Below are 22,739 nucleotides of genomic sequence, written 5' to 3'. Positions count from 1 at the left end.
TACATTTAGACACCACCACACACCTACTAGAATGATTAAAATGAAAAAGACTGACCATATCGAATGTTGTGTTGTTGATCTGAAACAACTGGAACCATTCTACATTCATGGTAGGAATGGTACAACCTCTTCAGAAAATGCTGTATGTTTATAAAATTAAACATGTATTTTCTTTTTTAAAACAACTTTACTGAGGTATAATTGATATACAGAACACTTGAGGTATTTAATATGTACAGTTTGATGAGTTTGGACATATGCAAGCAACCATGATGCCATCGCCACAATCAAGGTAATAGACATATCCATCACCTCCCATATTGCATGTTGTGTTCTTACTCCAAAAAAAAGAGGGCACAAACATATATTTTTTATATGACCTAGTAATTCCAGTCCTGGGTTTTTTCTCAAAAGATTAGAAAATATACGTCCACAGAAAGACTTTTACACAAATGTTTATGTTGGCTTTATTACAATAGCTAAAAATTGGAAACAACTCAATGGAGTAATGGATAAACAAATAATTATATATTCACACAATGAAATACTACTCAGCAATAGAAGGGAATGAACTTCTGGTCAATGCAACAACATGGATAAAACCCAAAAATATTATGCTGAGCAAAAGACACCAGACACAAGAGTGCTTACTGTGGGATTCTGTTTATATAAAATTCTAAAATCAGGAGAACTCATCTCCATTGACAAAAGGATAATGGCTACCTGGTTCCAGGGATCAGGGGATGAACTGCAAAGGTACATTAGCGAACATTTCAAGGTGATGGAAACATTTTATATTTTGAGTCAAATTTTATATAACTTTTTTTCCCTTAAGAAGAAAACTAAATTTCACTCAAAGATGATAGTGCAATCTCTATATTCTCCTATACATACATTTCTAATGGTCCTATGGACAGAATTTTTTGGTGATGACACAGGTAGAATATGTTCATTTTTTTCCCAATCTTTGTCTTCTTTCTGTCCCCAAATGGAAATAACGACTTTGTTATCTCTCCCTGCCTTCTGTATTTTACCTTGCAAAATTTTATTTTAGGTGGTGACAGAAGTGACCAGAGCTATATATTTGAGGCCACCCAGAAGAGTGTAATCCTGTACTTCTTATTTTTTTCACATTTTCTTTCTTTCCATTCTTTTGTACCCTACTTTCCTCTCTGTTCTCACTTCCTCTTCCCCTCACAGTGTCCCTGTGGTGTTAATCCTGAAACAGCTTAAAGAACATCAGCTGCTTCTTTTTAGTTTCCTCTCTAATATATCATATATACATAATATTCATATATAATATATATGAATAGTATATATTATATGAATGTTATATATGAACATATGTAATATTCATTGTGTTTGATAGAGAGAGGAAATGGTTTTGTTTCTGTTTCAGCAGCCAGTTTAAAGCATAGCTTTTCTTTTTTTGATTTCATCACCTTTAAGATGGTCATTCTTAAAACATGACAATTAATCTATAACGTCCTAAAGCATGTCTTTTAATTAATTAGTATCCTTATCTCTTATGGCTCTGGAAGGACCTTAATTATGAAAACTGTTGGGACAATTGAAAACAAATTCCTCTTGAAGATTCTTTGCTCTATGATTCATCTTTTAAGAGAAGAATATATGAGCTTGTCATTCTTCACTTTTAGTGAACTTCCTTCATTTCCCGCAAAGATTGTTTGTTTTCTTCTCGCCCTCCGCCCTCCAGGAAGTCATTGTGGTAAACGATAGTTCAACTCAATCATAGTCATAAGATTACTTCCATTTTGAGAAATAACGCATAAAAACTTGTTTTACTTTTCAATAGCAGCATAACTCTAGTCCGGAGCTGTGTTGTAAAAACAACAAAAACATTTTTAGAGTAAAGTAAAAACTTTTAAGACAGGTTTTGGAAGATATGACACAAAGCAGGCAAGTAGCTGCACCGGCTCAAGGAGGGCCAGAAAATGATAACAGCAACCAAGGAAAAGAAACACAGAAGAAGCAAGGTAAGGACATTTTCAGCTGTTCAAAATGAAAGTTACTTACTGAGATTATGAGGCATAACGTTAAACAAAACCCTTTAAAGACATGACACGGGTTTTGTATTTTTTGTATCAAGGCAAAAGAAGAATACTTTTTAAGTTAACATCTCCATAAATGAAAAATGATAACAAAATTTAGATTTGTAACTGACTCTTTTTCCTTATAATTCAGATTCACTTTGTCTTATCTTAACTGATAATGGAGAGAGATTAATCGTAGCTTAAAACAGCTCAGGATTTAGTTTCATTTTTACTAAGTAGTTAATAAAACCAATACTGGAGAAGATGTTAAATTTGATCCACATGCTCATTCAATGCCCCAAATGCATACATGATATGAAAAATTTGGCCAATATTTTAAAAGATTGTTTATGCCCAGAGAGTAGAATCAAGATAAACTAGACTTTAGAGGTTCTTAATAACAGAAGGATTATCTCCCTATTGTACTCCTGTCTAAACAAATGCTGGTATCCTGATATCCTTAGTAATGTCTCTGGCAACCTTAAGATGAATAAGGAAAGAAAAAGTACTAAAAAAAACTTAGAAAATAACTTGGTAGCATTGGATGTAGCAATACTAACCAAGCAAATAGCAAGGTCAGAGTACGTAAGATCCAAATTCTAAATCTAACAGGAAAATCTTTCAAAGTCAATCATCCAGCGCTCTTTATGTCAAAATATAGTGAAGAAGGGAGAGGAGCAAGCTAAAATACCTTAAATACAACTATATATTTAATTTCATTTCAACCTGTACATGCAAACTATCATTTCTCATATTGTCAGGATGTGCATTCCCTTCTTTCCTCCTGTTGGCTCAGAGGTCTTTCCTCTTTTTTAAATCCATCTATCATTCTCCTAATCATCCTGTGGGGGACTGGAATTGGCCACCCCAAGATATGTCTCTTTGGCATGAGGATTATTTGGGGCTGGTTACTTTTAACAAACTGCAGACAGGAAAGCAACTCTGAAAAGTAGAATTTACTTACCCTTTGTTAAGAGACATTTACACTGTAAAAGACACTGTAAAGGTGTCTGCCTCTCTGTACCAAGAAGAAGGGGGATGACCTTATCTCCAGAAACTCTTAATCAATACCAAAGGCAAGGACTTAAATCTGCATTTTCTTTACTGTACTTGTGTGGTAATCTCCCATGATCAACTCCCCCAAACCCTCAACATCCTCCTTTACCTTTAGCTGAAGATGATATTTAAGGTGGTGGCTTCACCCATTTTGGCAAGCTGCTCAGCTTGCCTGAACCTCTCCCATGTATACATGTTAAAAAGCTTTGTTTAATTTTCTCCTGTTATTCTGTCTCATGTGAATTTAATTCATTCTCCGGCCAGAAGAACCCAGAGAGGGTAGAGGAAATGTCTTCCTCCCCTACAATCCCTTTAACAAGCTAGGAATTTTCTACAAATTCAAGGGTCACTGATTTCAAGCAGGTTTGGGTTTTCTTTCAACAGTCATTCTGGAAGAAAAGAAAATGAGCCTGGCTACCTACTTAAAATGTATAAAAATTGCATATGGGAAAGTGTATTTAAAAATTCCACTTAATATAGCAACAAATAACCTTCACCTTCCCCCACACACAATAGTTAAAATACGGAAAGATGGGAGAGCTAACACCATAAAAAAATAATAACAAAAACTTTCTTTTATTTAATTCCTCGTGCAAGCTAGACTGTTTGAAAACATAGCACATCTATAGCCTTTAATTAAAAAAAAAGAGATAGTGTTATTTAATGGATGAAGAGATATAGGCTCAAATAGGGTAAGAAAATAAATTTATACACTGTAAACATTTGACCAAGATTTTGAAATTGTAATATTTAAAACTGTAATATCCTTTTGTTCACTATGCTAGTTCATGGACAGACAAATAGGATACCATAATGACCTATTGACTTGACTGACGGCATAGAAAAGAGAAAACAAGTATTTGATTTCTTGATACCTTGATATTTGAGGAAAATTAATATGGAATTAAAGAAATTAATAAGATAATATTTGTAAGGTGATTAAAAACCTCATTAGAAAGAACCTGGACTCAAGCTCTGAACTGAGTCATGTACAGCACCAAAAAGGCTGAAAAGACAGACATATGTTATGTTTATCCTCATTTTGACCTTTCCTACATTGCAGTTCTGGTCATTTCTCTTATCTGGGAGCAATCCCTCCATTTGTGGTCCAATAAGACCCCAATCCTTCTAGCCTATGCAAGAATTATTCTTTTTAATTTAATGATTCCCTCCTTTTCCTGCCTGTGCCAGCAATCTATCCCTTTTGCACTAAATAATCCCCAAATGCATGGAAACATTATGTGTTACATCTTTTAAAAAAATCCTGCTATAACTATTAATCTCATTCCACTAACCAATTCTTTGCTTGTTCTGCTTCACATAGCAAAGTTCTCTGAGAGTCTACATGCTGATTTCACTTTCGTACTTCCAACAATCTAACTTCCTCCTGCGTTACTCCTTAAAACCACTCTATCAAGGACAACAATGACCTTCACGTGTTCCAGCTGAATTTTTCCATCTTCTCTGTTACAGATCTTATTTAAGACATCACCATAATTTTTTTATTTTCCCAAGGAAGATTAGCCCTGAGCTAACGTCTACCAATCCTCCTCTTTTTTTCTGAGGAAGACTGGCCCTGAGCTAACATCCGTGCCCATCTTTCTCTATATGTGGGACGCCTACCACAGCATGACTTGCCACGTGGTGCTATGTCCACACCCGGGATCGGAACTGGCGAAACCCAAGCCGCTGAAGCAGAACGTGCGCACTTAACTGATGTGCCACTGGGCGGGCCCCCATCACTGTAATTTAATTGGTTATTTACAGGCTCTCCAGCCAGTAGTCACACACAACTTTTAAAAATGTAGATCTGGTAATATCAAACACTCTTATAAAAAATTAGCAGCTTCCCATTATACTTAGAGGCAAATCGAGTTCTTTCCTAGGGCATTCAGAGCATAGCATGGTTTTGCTCCTAGTAGTCACTATTCTCCCCTGGTACCTCTGACCCAGTCACACTTGTTACACTGTGCTACATTCTTTTAAGTTCTTTCCTGATTCAAGCACTTGTACATGTTCTCTTTGCTTGAAGTGCTTTCTCTTGCTTATTTTGCATAGATGGCCACTGCTCATATTTTAGGTCTTGGTTTTAGTGTCATTTCCACAAATGGCCTTCCTGACTATCCCTTTTAGTTGCTTCCCCTTTATCAATCAGAGGACCATGCTTATTGCCTTTCTAACACTGGCTTCAATCTGTATTTTCAAATTCATTTTTATCAGTATTTGCACCAACTGTAAGTTCCAGGAGGGTATGGATTATGTCTTTTTAGTCTACTATTGTATTATGGAAATTAGTTCATAATAGGTCATTAACAAGTAAACATTTTGTTAAAGGATGAACAAATAACACAGTGCTGGTTCTAAAGTGAAGCATTGCGTGTACTACAGTTCATGTTTATTGTGTAGCTTTGAAATTCCAAACAGTCAGAAAAAACTCACAGCTAATGATAAGACTTTTCATAAATTTGGCATAAATATATGAAGTTAGATATAATTCCATAATGATATTTCTCAGATAGTTGAAATAATAACAGTTTGTTGCCTCAAAAACAATGCTGATATTCTCTTTGCTGCATTCCCTCTCACTCTTTATGGTACTCTATAAAAATCAATTTTTCATGAATTTTTATGGGTATCAGCATTTTCATGCATTAATCATGATGATATGGATTAGTATCACACTTTTGGAAGAACATTCAACCAATATATAGCAATTTATTTATTTTTGAAAATTTTTCTTAAGAAGATAATTAGACAAATATGCAAGACATTTAAATTACACTTGTTCTAGTTCTGGCTCAAAAAAGGGATGGAGCAGCCTAAATATCCATCAGAAGAGGATTAGTTTGGGGGCAGGCCCAGTGATGCAGCAGTTAAGTTCACACTTTCCGCTTCTCAGCGGCTAGGGTTCGCCGGTTTGGATCCTGGGTGTGGACATGGCACCGCTTGGCATGCCATGCTATGGTAGGCATCCCACATATAAAGTAGAGGAAGATGGGCACAGATGTTAGCTCAGGGCCAGGATTCCTCAGCAAAAAGAGGAGGACTGACAGTAATTAGCTCAGGGCTAATCTTCCTCAAAAAAAAAAAAAAGAAGAGGATTAGTTTGTTGGTGTTTTTTTTAATGGTGTAGCCATATGATAGAATATTATCAACCATTAAAATTACAATATCAAATTATACTTTTACATAATACGTAAATTTAGCTATTGCTCTGAATGAACAACCATCCCAAAGTTTAGTGGATTAAAACAACCACCACCATTTTCCTTACGGTTCTATGAGGTAGGAATGTGGACAAAATTCAATGGGGATGGCTCGTGCCTCCTCTATGTTTATGCCAGCTGGTATATTTGGGCAGGGACTGAGGATCCACAATGTCATCACTCACAGATTTGAGCCATAGTGGTTGGGTTAATATGTTTATCCTCCATATTCTCTCTCCCAGTCTTCTTCAGATGGTGGCTGGGCCCCTTTAGTGGTAAGCTTGGCCTTCCTCAGATGGTGGCTGGACTTCAGAAGAGTAAAAGGAGAAATTGCAAGGTCTCTTAAGACCTAGGCTCTAAAGTCTCAGAATGTATTTCTACCACATTCTATTGGTCAAAGTAAGGCACAAGGCCAATTCATATTCAAATTTCAGGAGATACAGTATACCTCTTGATGGGAAGTATAGCAAGATCATGTGTCAAAGGGGAGGTGGACACAAGGAGGCGTGATTCATTTGGGGCCATTTTTAACAGTCTACCACACATGGGAAGAACAATTGTTAGCTGAAAACATTAGATTATAAAACAATGGCTACATGATTATTGCATTCATTTAAAATTATGCGTCTTTGGGAGGGAGGCTATGTGTGTTAAAACAGGATTAGAAAGATGTATGGATGGAAGGATGTTATCCCAAATGATAATGCTGGCTATCTCTAAGTAGTATAAATTTAGTTGCATTTTAAATTTCATTTCTTTCCTATATCCACTAAGGAAAAAGTTTATTTAATGAAAGAATAACTAGTTCACTAAGTGAAAAAAAAATGGGAATGATAAATGCTTTCAATAAGTTATATTATCTCATAGTAACTTCCACACTTTTTTAAATTTCATAAAATTTTACAAGGATGAATATTTCTTAATCATGTAAAACAATAAAAATGTTTCATTTCAAAAAACTTATAACCATATTTTTTTCTTAAATGGGCACTAATAAAAGAAAAACAATCCCTCACCAGAGATTTATTCTGTTCTACTGATTTTGCAGATGAGGAAATATATGACCTGAAAAAGAAATAATACTTGTCCAACTTCCCTTTGCTTGTTTGTGGCAAAAATCTGTATCTCAAAACTTTGGATTGATTACTCTATGACCTTTCAATATACTATGCTATCTATCCTTTAAAATAAACTTTTCATCTGTTAGAAAGCAGACTTTCTTCGAAACATTCAAAGAATGTTAGGGTGAGCTATATTTCACCACAGAGGAAGGACATGAAGGCCTGGGGTTGGCGCCAGGCTAAGGAAATGCTACCCTAAAGAGTCATGCATACTTCGTTCCTTGGACTATGACAGCAAAATCTTGGATTGGATATAAAGATGTCCTCAAAAATCATAATAAATTGCCTAAAATAGTTTGTTAGGTATAGTTATGAATGCAAATTTAGTCTTTCTTTTGCGTGTTTCTTAATCTAAAGGTATTTGTTTTCTTTGATTTTTCAGGTATTAAGAACATGAAGGATAAGTGTATTTTAATTTTTATTGGACTTGTTTTGGGAATAGTTCTAACTATTCTTTATTTTTCAATTTGTTTAAAAGGTGAGTAAATCACATCCTTTATATCTTCACTTATTTTTTTTTTCAGGGCTTCCTATTATATAATCCTGTTCCTTTCTGTCTCAATCACAGTCTTTTCTTGTTCCCACTCCCTTCTCATTATTCATAATATATTTAATGAGTATCACTGAGTGAATTGTTATGAACTACATAACCTATGTAAGACATTGGGAGATGCAAAAATGATTAAGACAAAATTGTTCACCCTGATAATCTCACATCCCACTGAACTTTCTCATGCCAATGGTAATCACTATTTTCACTTGTTGCCATAGGCAAGTTTTACCCATTTAAAAAATTTTGTACAAATAGCATCATGCAATTTGCATGTATCCTTTGCATCTTTTTCCTTTTGTTCCACATTATGTTTTCATGATTCTTCCATGTTATAACATGTAGCAGAAATTCATTGACTCATTGTTGTAAAAGGAGGTTGGGAAATATTTTATATAAAGGACCAGATAATAAATAATTTAGGCTTTGTTAGCCATACGATCTCTGTTGTAGCTACTCAACTCTGTATTGGTAGCCAAAAATATCCACAGAAGATATGTAAACAAGGGAGCATGGCCAAATTGAACACAGAAATTTGAATATTATATAATATTCATGTGTCAAAAATCTTCTTCCTCTTTTAATTACTTTCATTTTTTAATTATTTTTGATTATTTTAAAATGTAAAAATCATTCTTAGCTCTGAGTCTGGCTTCAAGTTGTGGTCTGCAGATCCTGGTTGTAGAGTACTCCATGTTATATATTAATTTATTAATCATTCTACTTTTGATGGACATTTGAATTATGCCACATTTTGACTACTGCAAATTGTGTTGCTTTGAATATACTTATATTTTTAGTCTTTTAGTGAATAGTGAACATCATTTAGAATGTACTTATAAGAATTATTAAACCATAGAGTTTGCATAGATTAGCCTTAGTAGATAATACCTTAAATAGTAGATAATCTAACCATAATGCTATTAAAATGCCAGTTGCTCAACATATTTGTCATCACTTTGCTGTCAGTTTTATCCATTTTTGCCATTCCAGTGAGTGTGTGTTGATATCTTATGTGGCTTTAATTGATATTTTTCTGATGGCCTATACCGTTAAGCTCCTTTTCATGTTTATTGCTCATTTAGTCACTAATGACTAATTTAGTCAAACAGTTCATATTTTGTAATGGGTGTGTTCAGATACTTTGCCCATATTTTAATTGAGTTAGCTGTCTTTTTTTTGAGTCATGAGTTCTTTAACATACTAGATAAAAATCTTTTGTATTTCTACTGTAAATATCTTCTTCCCCTATGAAGTTCAAATTTATCCTCTGTATAATATCTTTCAATGAACAGTTCTTAATTTTAAGATAGTATAATTTTCTTTTCTACTGATATATAGCTCAAGTCTACTGCAGTCAGGTGACATACTGTAAATGTCTTCAATCTTTTAAAATTTATTTTTGCCACTTTATTGCCTGCTCTGGTAAATGTTTCATGTGCACTTTGTTGCTGCATGTAGCTCCCTATGTATGTCCACTGGCTTAGTTTTGTTAATCACAGTGTTCAGATATTATTATCCTTCTTTTTGCTTCTTATTATATCAGTGATTAAGAAAATGGTGTTAAAGGTTTTAACTTTTATAGGTACTTGGCATCAGGTGACTATAGCTGAAAATTTAACTAACTGTTTTACCACTATGGACCATAGATCACCAGCATCCCATTTACAACTGGTGATTGGATCAATGTCTTTAAAGTGAATTACATTGAAAAATCAATACCATATCTCATCCTTAAGATTCTCTTCCCTTAGCACCACTTTTGGTACCAAAAACTGATTCTATATGGATGTGTTCAGGAAAACATACATTGCAAATGTTACAAGAATAGGACTTTAGTGTAGGAATTAGGGAAACATGACTGGGAGGAGCTGGAGAGTGATGGTCTGAAAGGCTGTTTAGCTGGAGGAGAAATAGTCACTAATGATCTTGGCTTAAGCGTTAACATGTTTGGAGAACTCAGAGACTAGAGAAAAGTCTAAGAAGCTAACATATCTGACTGCCAAGACTACAAAAGAGAAAGTCATGAAAAGGCCTGTGAAGTTCCAATGCCCAAGATCTCCAAGAATAACGTCTTCTGTTTTACTTGCACCTTCCAAATCTCAAGTGGATTCTTTTCATTGGTTAACCCAAAATCATACAGTCATGGTGGTACCTAGTTGACAACAGGCAATTTGACACATATATCTTGTTAGTTATATATTCTGTTTTATTATTTTCATTGCTTTCTTGAGATTAAATCGTGTCCTAGATTTATAACAGTCTAATATAAATTAATATTTTTTATTGAGTTAATGATAGGTTACAATCTTGTGAAATTTCAGTTGTACATTAATGTTTGTCAGTCATGTTGTAGGTGCACCACTTCACCCTTTGTGCCCACCCCCTACCCCCCCTTTCCCCTGGTATCCACTAAACTATTCTTAGTCCATAATTTTAAATTCCTCGTATGAGTGGAGTCATACACAGATTATCCTTCTCTCGCTGGCTTATTTCACTTAACATAATTCCCTCAAGGTCCATCCATGTTATTGCAAATGGAATGATTTTGTTCTGTTTTACGACTGAGTAGTATTCCATTGTATATATGTACCACATCTTCTTTATCCATTCGTCTGTTGCTGGGCACTTAGGTTGCTTCCACGTCTTGGCTATTGTAAATAATGCTGCAATAAACATTGGGGTGCATAGGACTTTTGGGATTGCTGACTTCAAGCTCTTTGGATAAATACCCAGGAGTGGGATGGCTGGATTGTATGGTAGTTCTATTTTTAAGTTTTTGAGGAATCTCCATTCTGTTTTCCATGGTGGCTGCACCAGTTTGCATTCCCACCAGCAGTGAATGAGGGTTCCTTTTTCTCCGCAACCTCTCCAACATTTTTTACTATTAGTTTTAGATATTTTTGTCATTCTAACGGGTGTAAGGTGATATCTTAGTGTAGTTTTGATTTGCAGTTCCCTGATGATCAGCGATGATGAACATCTTTTCATATGCCTATTGGCCATCAGTATATCTTCTTTGGAGAAATATCTGTTCATGTCTCCAGCCCATTTTTTGATTGGGTTGTTTGATGTTTTGTTGTTGAGTTGCGAGAGTTCTTTATATATTATGGATATTAAGCTTTTGTCCAATATATGAATTGCAAATATTTTTTCCCAGTTAGTGGGTTGTTTTTTTGTTTCAATCCTGTTTTCATTTGCCTTGAAGAAGCTCTTTAGTCTGATGAAGTCCCATTTGTTTATTCTTTCTATTGTTTCCCTTCTCTGAGAAGGCAGGGTGTCCGAAAAGATCCTTTTAATACTGATGTCAAAGAGTGTACTGCCTACGTTTTCTTCCAGGAGACTTATGGTTTCAGGTCTCACCTTTAGGTCTTTGATCCATTTTGAGTTTATTTTGGTGAATGGTGAAAAAGAATGGTCAATTTTTATTCTTTTACATGTGGCTTTCCAGTTTTCCCAGCACCATTTGTTGAAAAGACTTTCTTTTCTCCATTGTATGCCCTCAGCTCCTTTGTCAAAGATAAGCTGTCCGTAGATGTGTGGTTTTATTTCTGGGCTTTCAATTCTGTTCCATTGATCTGTGCACCTGTTTTTGTACCAGTACCATGCTGTTTTGATTACTGTAGCTTTGTAGTATGTTTTGAAGTCAGGGATTGTGATGCCTCCCGTTTTGTTCTTTTTTCTCAGGATTGCTTTAGAAATTCGGGGTCTTTTGTTGCCCCACATGAATTTTAGGATTCTTTGTTCTAATTCTGTAAAGAATGTCATTGGGATTCTGATTGGGATGGCGTTGAATCTGTAGATTGCTTTAAGTAGAACGGACATTTTAACTATGTTTATTCTTCCAATCCATGTACATGGAATGTTTTTCCATCTCCTTATGTCGTCATCCAATTCTCTCAGAAAGGCCTTGTAATTTTCATTATATAGGTCCTTCACTTCCTTAGTTAAATTTACCCCAAGGTATTTTATTCTTCTTGTTGCGATTGTGAATGGTATTGTGTTCTTGAGTTCTTTTTCTGTTGGTTCATTACTGGAGTATAGAAATGCTACTTATTTATGCAAATTGATTTTATACCCTGCAACTTTGCTGTAGTTGTTGATTACTTCTAACAGTTTTCCAATGGATTCTTTGGGGTTTTCCATATATAAGATCATGTCGTCTGCAAACAGCGAGAGTTTCACTTCTTCCCTCCCTATTTAGATTCCTTTTATTCCTTTTGCTTGCCTGATTGCTCTGGCCAGGACCTCCAGTACTATGTTAAATAAGAGGGGTGATAGAGGGCATCCTTGTCTCATTCCTGTTTTCAGGGGGATGGCATTCAGTTTTTGCCCATTGAGTATGATGGTGGCTATGGGTTTGTCATATATGGCCTTTATTGTGTTGAGGTAGTTTCCTTCTATGCCCATTTTGTTCAAAGTTTTTATCATAAATGGCTGTTGGATCTTGTCAAATGCCTTCTCTGCATCTATTGAGATGATCATGTGGTTTTTATTCCTCAGTTTGTTGATGTGGTGTATCACGTTGATTGATTTGTGGATGTTGAACCATCCCTGTGTCCCTGGTATGAATCCCACCTGATCATGATGTATGATCCTTTTGATGAATTGCTGAATTCTGGTTGCCAAAATTTTGTTTAGAATTTTTGCATCTATGTTCATCAGTGATATTGGCCTGTAGTTCTCTTTTTTCGTGGTGTCCTTGTCAGGTTTTGGTATCAGCATGATGTTGGCCTCATAGAATGTATTAGGAAGTGTTCCATCTTCCCTAATTTTTTGGAATAGCTTGAAAAGGATAGGTATTAAATCCTCTCTGAAAGTTTGGTAGAATTCCCCAGGAAAGCCATCTGGTCCTGGGGTTTTATTCTTTGGGATTTTTTGATTGCTGTTTCCATCTCTTTCCTTGTGATTGGTCTGTTCAAATTGTCTGCCTCTTCTTGAGTGAGCTTTGGGAGATTGTAGGAGTCCAAGAATTTATCCATTTCCTCTAGGTTATCCATTCTGTTGGCATATAGTTTTTTGTAGTATTCTCTTATAATCTTGTATTTCTGCAGAGTCTGTTGTTATTTCTCCTCGCTCATCTCTGATTTTGTTTATTCGAGCTTTTTCCCATTTTTCTTTGTAAGTCTGGCTAGTGGTTTGTCAATTTTATTTATCTTCTCAAAAAACCAGCTCTTTGTCTCATTGATCCTTTCTACTGCCTTTTTTGTTTCAATAGTATTTATTTCTGCTCTGATTTTTATTATTTCTCTCCTTCTGCTGACTTTGGGCTTCATTTGTTCTTTTTTCTCTAGTTCAGTTAGGTGTGCTTTAAGGTTGCTTATTTGGGATTTTTCTTGTTAAGATGTGCCTGTATTGCAATGAATTTTCCTCTTAATACAGCTTTTGCTGTATCCCATATGAGTTGGTATGGCATGCTATCACTTTCATTTGTTTCCAGGTATTTTTTTATTTCTTCTTTAATTTCTTCAATGATCCATTGCTTGTTCAGTAGTGTGTTGTTTAGTCTCCACATCTTTGTGCCTTTCTCAGCTTTTTTCTTGTAATTAACTTCTAGCCTTATAGCACTATGATCGGAGAAGATGCTTGTTATTATTTCAATTTTTTTAAATTTGTAGAGGCTTGCCTTGTTTCCCAACATATGGTCTATCCTTGAGAATGTTCCATGTGCACTTGAGAAGAATGTGTATTCAGGGTGAAGTGATCTATATATGTCTATTAAGTCCAATTGTTTTAGTTTTTCATTTAGCTCCAGTATTTCCTTGTTGACTTTCTGTCTGGATGATCTGTCAATTGATGTGAGTGGGGTGTTGAGGTACCCTACTATTATTATGTTGTTTTTAACATCTTCCTTTAGGTCTGTTAATAGCTGCTTTATGAATCTTGGTGCTCCTGTGTTGGGTGCATAGATATTTATAAGCGTTATTTCTTCTTGATGAAGTGTCCTTTTGGTCATTATATATTGTCCCTCTGTGTCTCTCTTTACCTGTCTTATTTTGAAATCCACTTGGTCTGATATAAGAATTGCAACACCTGCCTTTTTTTCCTTGCTATTTGCTTGAAGTATTGTCCTCCACCCCTTCACCCTGAGTCTGTGTTTGTCCTTGGGTCTGAGGTGTGTTTCCTGGAGGCAACAAATTGTTGGATCGTGTTCTTTAATCCATTTTGCCACTCTGCGTCTTTTTATTGGAGAGTTCAATCCGTTCACATTGAGAGTGATTATTGATGCATGTGGACTTAATGCTGTTAATCTGTTGCTCATTATCTTGTTTTCCTGCATTTCTTTTCCTGTTTGCTTTAAACTACCCATTTAATACTGCAATTTCTTATGCTGGGTTTCTTAGATTTTTCCTTATTTATGATTTGTGACTCTGTTCTGTACTTTATTTTAGTGTCTACCTTGAAGTTTGTATTTAGAATCTCGTGTATAATATAGTCTATTCTCTGGTGGTCTCTTACTTACTTGACCAATACTGATTTAGACCCTTTGCTCTTCCCCTCCTAAATAATTATTTTCATTTTTTATTCCAACTCGTCTTATTAATTTGTAGTTAGAGTGATAAGATCATCCTTGCTTTGGTAGTTTCCTTACCTTTACCCTAATGCTATAATTGAATAATTGCTATCCTGTTCTGGTTCTATCCATCAGTCTCCCTAGTCTGTGGATTGTGTCCCCTTTCTCCCTTTTTTCTTTTTTCAAGTATGAGAGCCTTCTTGAGGATTTCTTGTAATGGAGGGCTTTTGGTTACAAATTCCCTTAACTTTTGTTTGTCTGGAAAAGATTTAATTTCTCCCTCATATCTGAAGGAAATTCTTGCTGGATAGAGTATTCTTGGCTGAAGATTTTTATCCTTTAAAGCTTTGAATATGTCACTCCATTCTCTCCTAGCTTGTAGGATTTCTGTAGAGAAATCTGCTGACAGTCTGATAGGGGCTCCTTTATAGGTTATTCTCTTTTTTTTTTCTTACTTCCCTGAGAATTTTTCCTTATCTTTCCTTTTTGCCAATTTTACTACTATGTGCCTTGGGGTAGCTCTTTTTACATTGACAAATCTAGGAGATCTAAAACCCTCCTCTACACACATTTCTCCGTTGATCCCTAGATTTGAGAAGTTCTCTTCAATAATTTCATTAAGCACACTTTCTGCTCCATTTTCCTTTTCCATATTCTCGGGAATTCCTATGATCCTTATGTTCTTACTCTTCATTGAATCCATTATCTCTCGGAGATTTTCCTCATTTTTTTTAATTCTTAGTTCTCTTTCTTCCTCTGTCTGGAGCCATTCAGCCTGTCTATCTTCAATTATGTTAATTTGCTCTTCTATGGTGTCTACACGGGCATTCAGGGAATCCGTATTCTGTTTTATCTGGTCCATTGTGTTTTTCATCTCAAGTAATTCTGTTTGATTCTTCTTTATGATTTCAAACTCTTTTGTGAAGTAACTGCAGAACTCGGCTTGTTTCTCTATCTTTCTCTCTACCTCATTGAGTTTTTTTATTATAGCTGCTCTGAACTCATTATCACTTAGTTTACCTAATTCCAAGTCCTCAGGACTTAATTCTGTGCTTTTATTGTTTTCCTTCTGGTCTGGGGCTTTTATAAATTGCTGGATGGTAGACGAGCGGTTTTTTCGCATGGTGGTAGAATTTGGTTGCAGTTACAGCCTGTCGCCACTAGATGGGGGTCAAGAGCGGCGTGTTAGCTCTCCGCCTTGGGGCAAGATGGCTGCGCCCACTGGCTTTGCCGGGGGAGAGGGGCTGTTACTCTCACGCCGGGGTCTGGGTTCAGATCAGTTCTGTTCTCTGTTCTCCCAAGGCCCTTGGTTTATGGGGTCCCCGTGGATGGAAGCTTTCCCCCCATCAGCAGGTTTCCACTGAATCAGCGGCAGGAGTCCTGGATGATCCCCCGGTCACGCGGCCCCTCCCCCGCTCCTTCCCGACCTGCGCCGCAGTGATCGCAGACTCTAGGGGAGGGAGCGATGTTCTCTCCTACGTTCCAGTGCCTCCGAGGCTGTAAGTAGGGTTTATGATCTCCGCCTTCTTGGTATTGTAGGTCTCTAACGAGCTGGCATTATGTTTATTCTCTGAAATTCAGTTCTTCCAATCTTTTGTTGTATTTTGGAGGGGAGAGAATCCTGGGTCAGCTCACCCCGCCATTTTGCTCCGCCCCTTCCTCATAAATTAATATTTTTATTACTCCCAGATAGTACTAGGATTTCATTATATTCCATTTAGGAAGAAATGGCAAAGATGGCTTAACACAAGTGAAGTCACCTGTTGCCCTAGGAAGGCCTGCGTATCACTGTGGTTGGAATTGAAAGGAATATGGGTGTCCTGTCAAAGCCTGAACTGCTGTTATTTAACCTAAAATGAAATTGGTTTTTCAACTAGTTGTAAGACAGATATGCACTTCTGGATCATGATTGTAATATTTTACACTGCAATCCTATCTTTCCCCAATGATCTCAAAACACAGTAGCACATTACTTCATCTGGTCCTTAAAATATGTGTTTGTTTCAATTCTAGGTACAGAAACTCAACATTTTTGCCCACATGATTGGATTGGTTTCCAAGATAAATGTTATTATTTCTCTAAAGAAGAAGGGGATTGGAATTCAAGTAGATACAATTGTTCCACACAACATACTGACCTAACTATGATTGACACCGTTGAAGAAATGGTAACTAATTTAATATGCATTCTTATGAATTATCTTGAATAGTGGCATTAGAAATATTCAAATGCAATTATGATTTTTAAAACTTTTCACACATGCCTGTCTATATACGCAGAATATTGAAGATGTTCAGAGCATGCCATGTGAGATACAGTTGAAAAACCTGGTGATATTTTGTTTGGTTAGTATAAGACTTATATCAAGTAGTAGATTGATAGCTATCTTTATATTTTAAGGAGCATAAATAGAAGAGCTTGATAATATTTGGAAAGCATTTAAAAGCCAGTACTCCATGAACAGAGAATTGCCTCAGGAAAAATGGAATTCTCCATTCCACTCTCTTCAAAGAACCTTCCACTGACTTCTCAGTTTTGCTTTGCTATCTGTCCCTGAGGTCCCATGACAACAGCCATCAGAGCACTCACCACCAGTAGTAATGTAGTAGGTGTGTAATTGAAGTTGCCCCCTAGACTGGGGTATGAGCTTCCGGTGAGCAGATACCATGATTTATTTGAAGTCGTATCTTTTGCTGTAGCATAAAGACAGGTACAAATTAAAAGCTTAGTGGATCTCTATTGAATAAATATTGATTCACGTGGCAAAAATCCTATGAGTAAAGAGAATTTCTGAGATCTTTCACATGGGATTGTGAAACTCTGAACCTCTGCACTTGTGAAATCTGTTCTTTGCCAAGTCACTTATGTGGTAAGCATTTACTTTTACTTTTGTTTAGTCTCTTTTAAAGTAAAGGATCAATATAAGAGGTAATGTGACTTATTTTTTTAAAAAATTTGTGAATAATGTGCTATTAAAAAATGCTTAAATGTAAAGCAGCACAGCACATAAGTCAACATTGTTAAAAGAGAATTGTTTGTTACTTCTGGAGTGAACAAAGCATCCGTATGCAATCTGCCTGAAGATTGATTTAAATGGGTGTGAACCAGGCGGGGGCAATGTATAGGTCAGTACAAAGAAACTAAACTATTTTGGGCAACAAAAGGTATAGAAATCTGAATAGAATGTGAAAAACTAGATATGTTAAGAATAGACACTGCAAATTAAAAAGTAAGATGCAGGCTCAATTTAGTAGGCAGATCTTCTGTAGTCATCAGTTTTGCTGCTGAATTTTGCAAGATTTGAAATAAACATTCTGATAAATCCTTAAACTGCCCTTTACAGTTCTCTTGGGGAAAAACAAGGTTAAATTAGTAGCAAGATAGAAAAATAATGTGTTAATAAAATTTTTGAAGGATAGAGAAATAAAGCAAATATTTTAAAAATTGTCATTTATAGGAATCTTATCAGGAAAGGCTGACAAAAATGGTGAATATAGTGAAACACAAAGAACAGAAGTATACAAAAGTAATTAGTTTTGAGCTTAACAGAAATCATTAAACTTATCGGATGAGAACAATTGTACTGTTTGGATAGAGAAAAAAGACTTTGATCATGTAATATCCTGATATATTTTGAAGATCATAGATGGCTATTATGTGCTACATAATCTGGGCAAAATTTAAGTGACAAACAGAATGAGGTAAAGTTATCCGTGAAGGAGTGATAAAAGCAATGTGTAGAAGAATTTTTTAAAGGACTGTTTATTTAAAATAGTTTGATTAGAATATTACATATATTTGTTTAAATTACAAAATGTTCTCCTTAGTTAAAATGAGGTGAAGCTTGTTTCATAAATTGTTTCCCATATTTATTTCCACCTATTTAAAATTATCTTGCATCTTTAACATGGATTACATGGGCAAATCTTTATTGAACAAATAACGATTGACATTTTTCATAGGACAGGCTCTAGGAAATGCACCTCCGAGTTCCCTGTCACAAGGACCAAAACTACTGAATTTCATCCAATTTTCCCAATTATCCAATAACATGTATCCTGTTGGTTTCCAATACATTCATCCTTTCTAATATTTCTTTCTGCCTTCTAACAATCTCTTCCCTAAACCTCAAATATGAATTGCCCTCTTCTCCCTTACCCTCTATATTTATATGGAATCTTCTCCTCCTGCCTTGCAGACTTACCTCTTAGAGGACATCCCATGTGAAAGGGTCTCATGGAGACTCAGATGCTTCTTCCCACAAACTCGAATTTCACTTTGTATTTACAATACTCATTATCATCTCTTTATCTGGTAGAATATTCTCTAACTCTATGTTTATATAATTTTCCTCACTATAAATGAATCCCTGTGAATCCAGGGACAATGTTTTCTTAATCTGTTCCTTTGTAAACCCAAAACTTAGACTAATGAATTGACTTTTTTTTCAAATATATTCGTGAAATGCTGCAGAAGATGCTATGTTAAAATGCCAAATATTATTAGTGTCACTGTTATTACATAGGAATGGGCAATATTGTTGTGATCTGCCATAATTCCCTTGTTTTTATCATAAAACTGAAACATGAAATGATACAATGTGAAGCTTACGGTTTCCCAGCTATTTAGTAGGGGAGTAGACTCAATGACTTTCTGTGTATAATATAATTCTATGGTGAAAAAGCTCTCAGGTTTCAAGAAATTTCCACATTGAATGAATAAAAAGAAGAAATATCAGGAAAATATATTTTTTCCCTGAATGATTCCTTTAGAAAGCAAAATATTTGGCAGAAAAATAAAATTTGATAATTAGATTCTAAAGGAATTGGATACATGAGGCATGTGTGTGTGTGTGTGCATGAGCACATGTGATTGTTTTCAGAGAGAAGTTAAAGTAAAATATAACATTAAACTCAATATACTAGTACTTACTGGGAAGTGGAAAAATATTATAATAAATATCTGATGATTAGGAATACTGTGCAAGAGTTCGATTGCAAAGGGTAACTTTCCAGGAGTTTACAGTTTAAAAATCCTGGAGGAATAGATTTTCATGTTGAATATTTATCAATTTGGAATCAAAAAGTATCTTAAAGAAAATTTATCTCACATCTTTGTTTCACAAATAAGAAAACTGAGGGTAAGAGGGTAAAATTCTTTTTCAAAATCCCATAGCTGTTTTCTGATGGAGCCAGGAGTTGAACATATGTCGCCTCCCCTCACAATCTGCAAAGCAAGAGGGACACGATAGATGACAGAAAAAACTGACAAGTAAAATGATGCAATCTATTTTGTCTCTAAAGCACTTTCTCAGGCGACACAAATGCACTAGTGATCACTGGATTGGGCTGGAGATGACAGAAAATCAAATAAGAAAATGGGTAAATGGAACCGTATTTAACAAATGGTAAGTTTCTTTCTTTCTGACATTATTTAAATTTAGATAGCACAACCTTCTCTAGAACCTATGCATTAGCTACATTTCACTACAGCCCAAGGTTTGTGTGCATGTTGCAAAGATGACATACAGAAGATTGTATCATGTATTGAGATTAGTTCTAAGGGTCAGCTAGAGAAGCTGGAAATCAGGATAAGGAAAGATCGCCTACTTGATTATTTTGGAAATAAAGACCTGAGATTCATAAGCACAGTCCAAAAACAATTAAAATTTTGCCTGATTTTAACCTGTCTTTTCCAATTCCATACCTGTTTTTCAAATTTCCTGTTATCTGTTGACATTTTTTACAGGTCAAGTTAAATCTGTTGTTCATTTTAACCTGATTTTATTTGCACTGACAGTGCAATTTATCCTGGGCTTCATGTCTTCCATTTTATAACATTGAAAATTGGATCTAAAGATCTGAGTCCACTGCACACATGACCTCAGCATAGCCACCTAAATTGGTGACTACTATCCACTTAGCCACTTACTTTGTATTAGAATTTCTCAGTAGAAATGTTACTGACATTTTTGACTGAATAATTCTTTGCTGTGGGGAGGGAGTGTTTTCTTGTGCATCTCTGGCCTCTATCCACTAGACACAAACAATTGTCTCCCTCTCCCCTCAATTTATGATAACCAAAAGTGTCTCTAGATATTGCCAAGTATCCCTTGCAGAGAGCAGAGGGAAGGCAAAATGACCTCCAGTTAAGAACCATTGGTTTATATGAACTGGTAGTTCCGTCAATTACATGTAACTAACAATGTCAGTTTAACAAATACGAAATTTTGGAAGACAGACTCTTATAGTTCAATTTGGTAGAGATATCTTAACCTATTGGGAGAGGACTGTGTCACTGCACACTTTTTCAGAACTCTGGATGGGTAATATCTTTTTAAAAGGTGACGTTGGGCAAGGGAGAAATCTTGGGACTCCTTAGTTCCTAGTACTTAATCTCTTTTCTATAGGTTTACTGTGAGAGGGAATGAAAAATGTGCCTACCTCAATGATGATGGTGTGGCAACAGCTAGATGCTACACAGAAAGAAAATGGATTTGCAGAAAAAAAGTACACTAAGTACGTAAGTGTTTCTGATGATGGACTTAAAATCATGGGTAAGATGGTTTTAATATCTGTAAACTTTTTTCTTTCCTTCTGTATAACTTAACTCTCAACATTTTGCTGTTTTAATGTTATAGCCTGATAAAACGTCTTCATAATTATTAAAGTAATTTTCATTTAACTTATTTTTTTACTTTTCAAATGGCCTAAATCTTTGCTTTTCTGTATCAATTTTAGAAGAATCTTATAATTTCATAGAACCTATATGTCAATTTTGAGAGTGTTATATCTTCTTATTCATTTATGATATATATCTTGTATTGATTTTTGTCTTCTTATGTATCTTACAATTTTTCCACAGTTACTGCTTATTATTTATTATATGTATCCCTATTATACATATCTATATTTTTGCTGTTTCAATTATGTAATTTTATTATCTTTTAAAATAGTTATTTCTATATAGAAATGTAACTGTTTTGGGTATTCTTCTTCTGTCAAACATCCATTCTGAAAACCCTCAAAAATTCTAATAATTTGTGGTTTCTTTTAAATACTGCAAAAAGATAGAGTCTAATAAGTTTTATTTTTTCCTGTATTATAACTATTACTTATATCATGTCTAACTAAAATGTATAGGATTGCCAGGACAATATTAATGGTGAACACTCTTCACTTTTTCCACATTTTATAGAAAATGCTCCTAACATCTTAACTTTAGTAGTGTTTTATCTAGTTTTTTTTTTTTTTAGGTTGACAGTTTTTTTCTATTCCTATTTGCTAAGAGTTTTTTTATAGGAAGAGATTTTTAATTTTTTTATATGATTTTGTTTCTTGCCTCTCTTTTGATGTCTTCCTGGTTTCTCTTCCTTAATCTTTTAATGTGGTAAATGGCATTTATAAGTTTTCTAATGTTAAAAACTTTGTATTCCTCGACAAAATTCAACTTGGTCATGATGTGATATCATTTTTATTCTAGATAGATTCTTGCTGATATTCTTTTTTAATATTCTTACATCTAAATTCATGAATGTGATTACCCTAAACTTTTTTCTAGGAAGGCAAAGATTGTGGCCTACAGAATTTGATGAAGACACTATTGGAAAACATGTTGTTTACATCTATGCTATAAAATTGTGAATGATAAATTTAATGTGTCTAGAAAATTAATTATGGTTTACATTTTTATGCATATTTTAGATTAGATTTTTTTGGGGGGCGTCAGCAATAAGGCACAATAGCAACCGTTGAGAGAGTTACTGGAAAAGAATATTGATGGACAGCATGATGAAATCAGAATTGAGCAGCACTAGGTCCACTCTGGGGATCCGAACCTGCGAAGTCCAGGCCTCTGAGAAGGAACTTAACCACTACACCACTGGACCAGCCCCCAGCATTTATTATTTAAATTAAATAAATGTTTGCCACACAAAATGAAATTATATTGTTAAAATGGTTCATATAACTCATTAAAATATATTTTGCTTTATTTTTGTTTTGACTTTTCCTAATTCCTCCAGGTAGAATTAGAAATTGCTTTCCTGTTGCTCTCATAGCTTTTTCTTTATACTTCTATTTTAGCTAGATTCAATTAAACTTGATTTGATTAGTTTCAAATAACATTTATTAAGTGTAAACTACTTGCTATTACTACACTAGGCCCTAAGGAACAAAAGTTGTGTTGTACCTTCATCAAACTTCTAGAGTGTGTGCAAACGCTCTTGTGTGTGTGTG

At 35.0% G+C, this 22,739-nt stretch overlaps 1 protein-coding gene across 4 annotated transcripts; it reads left to right on the top strand.

The window, feature by feature from the left end:
• Positions 1 to 1,596: 1,596 nt before the first annotated feature.
• CLEC2B (C-type lectin domain family 2 member B) lies at positions 1,597 to 22,494 on the top strand. 4 transcript variants are annotated; one of them, XM_044756230.2, is made up of 6 exons: positions 1,597 to 1,997; positions 7,820 to 7,915; positions 16,515 to 16,669; positions 19,806 to 19,909; positions 20,912 to 21,020; positions 22,206 to 22,494. In XM_044756230.2, exons 1-5 carry the CDS (start codon positions 1,907 to 1,909, stop codon positions 21,018 to 21,020), a joined length of 555 nt encoding a protein of 184 aa, XP_044612165.1. In that variant the 5' UTR covers positions 1,597 to 1,906; the 3' UTR covers positions 22,206 to 22,494. The 4 variants fall into 4 exon arrangements, with proteins under 4 accessions (XP_044612165.1, XP_044612164.1, XP_070350282.1 ...); XM_044756229.2 differs by having other exon boundaries at positions 22,063 to 22,494; XM_070494181.1 differs by having other exon boundaries at positions 20,912 to 21,058.
• The last annotated feature ends 245 nt before the right edge of the window (positions 22,495 to 22,739 follow it).

This window comes from Equus asinus, chromosome 22, assembly GCF_041296235.1.
Source record: "Equus asinus isolate D_3611 breed Donkey chromosome 22, EquAss-T2T_v2, whole genome shotgun sequence".
Classification (NCBI taxonomy): Eukaryota; Metazoa; Chordata; class Mammalia; order Perissodactyla; family Equidae; genus Equus; species Equus asinus.
This window is presented reverse-complemented; position numbering and strand designations above follow the sequence as displayed.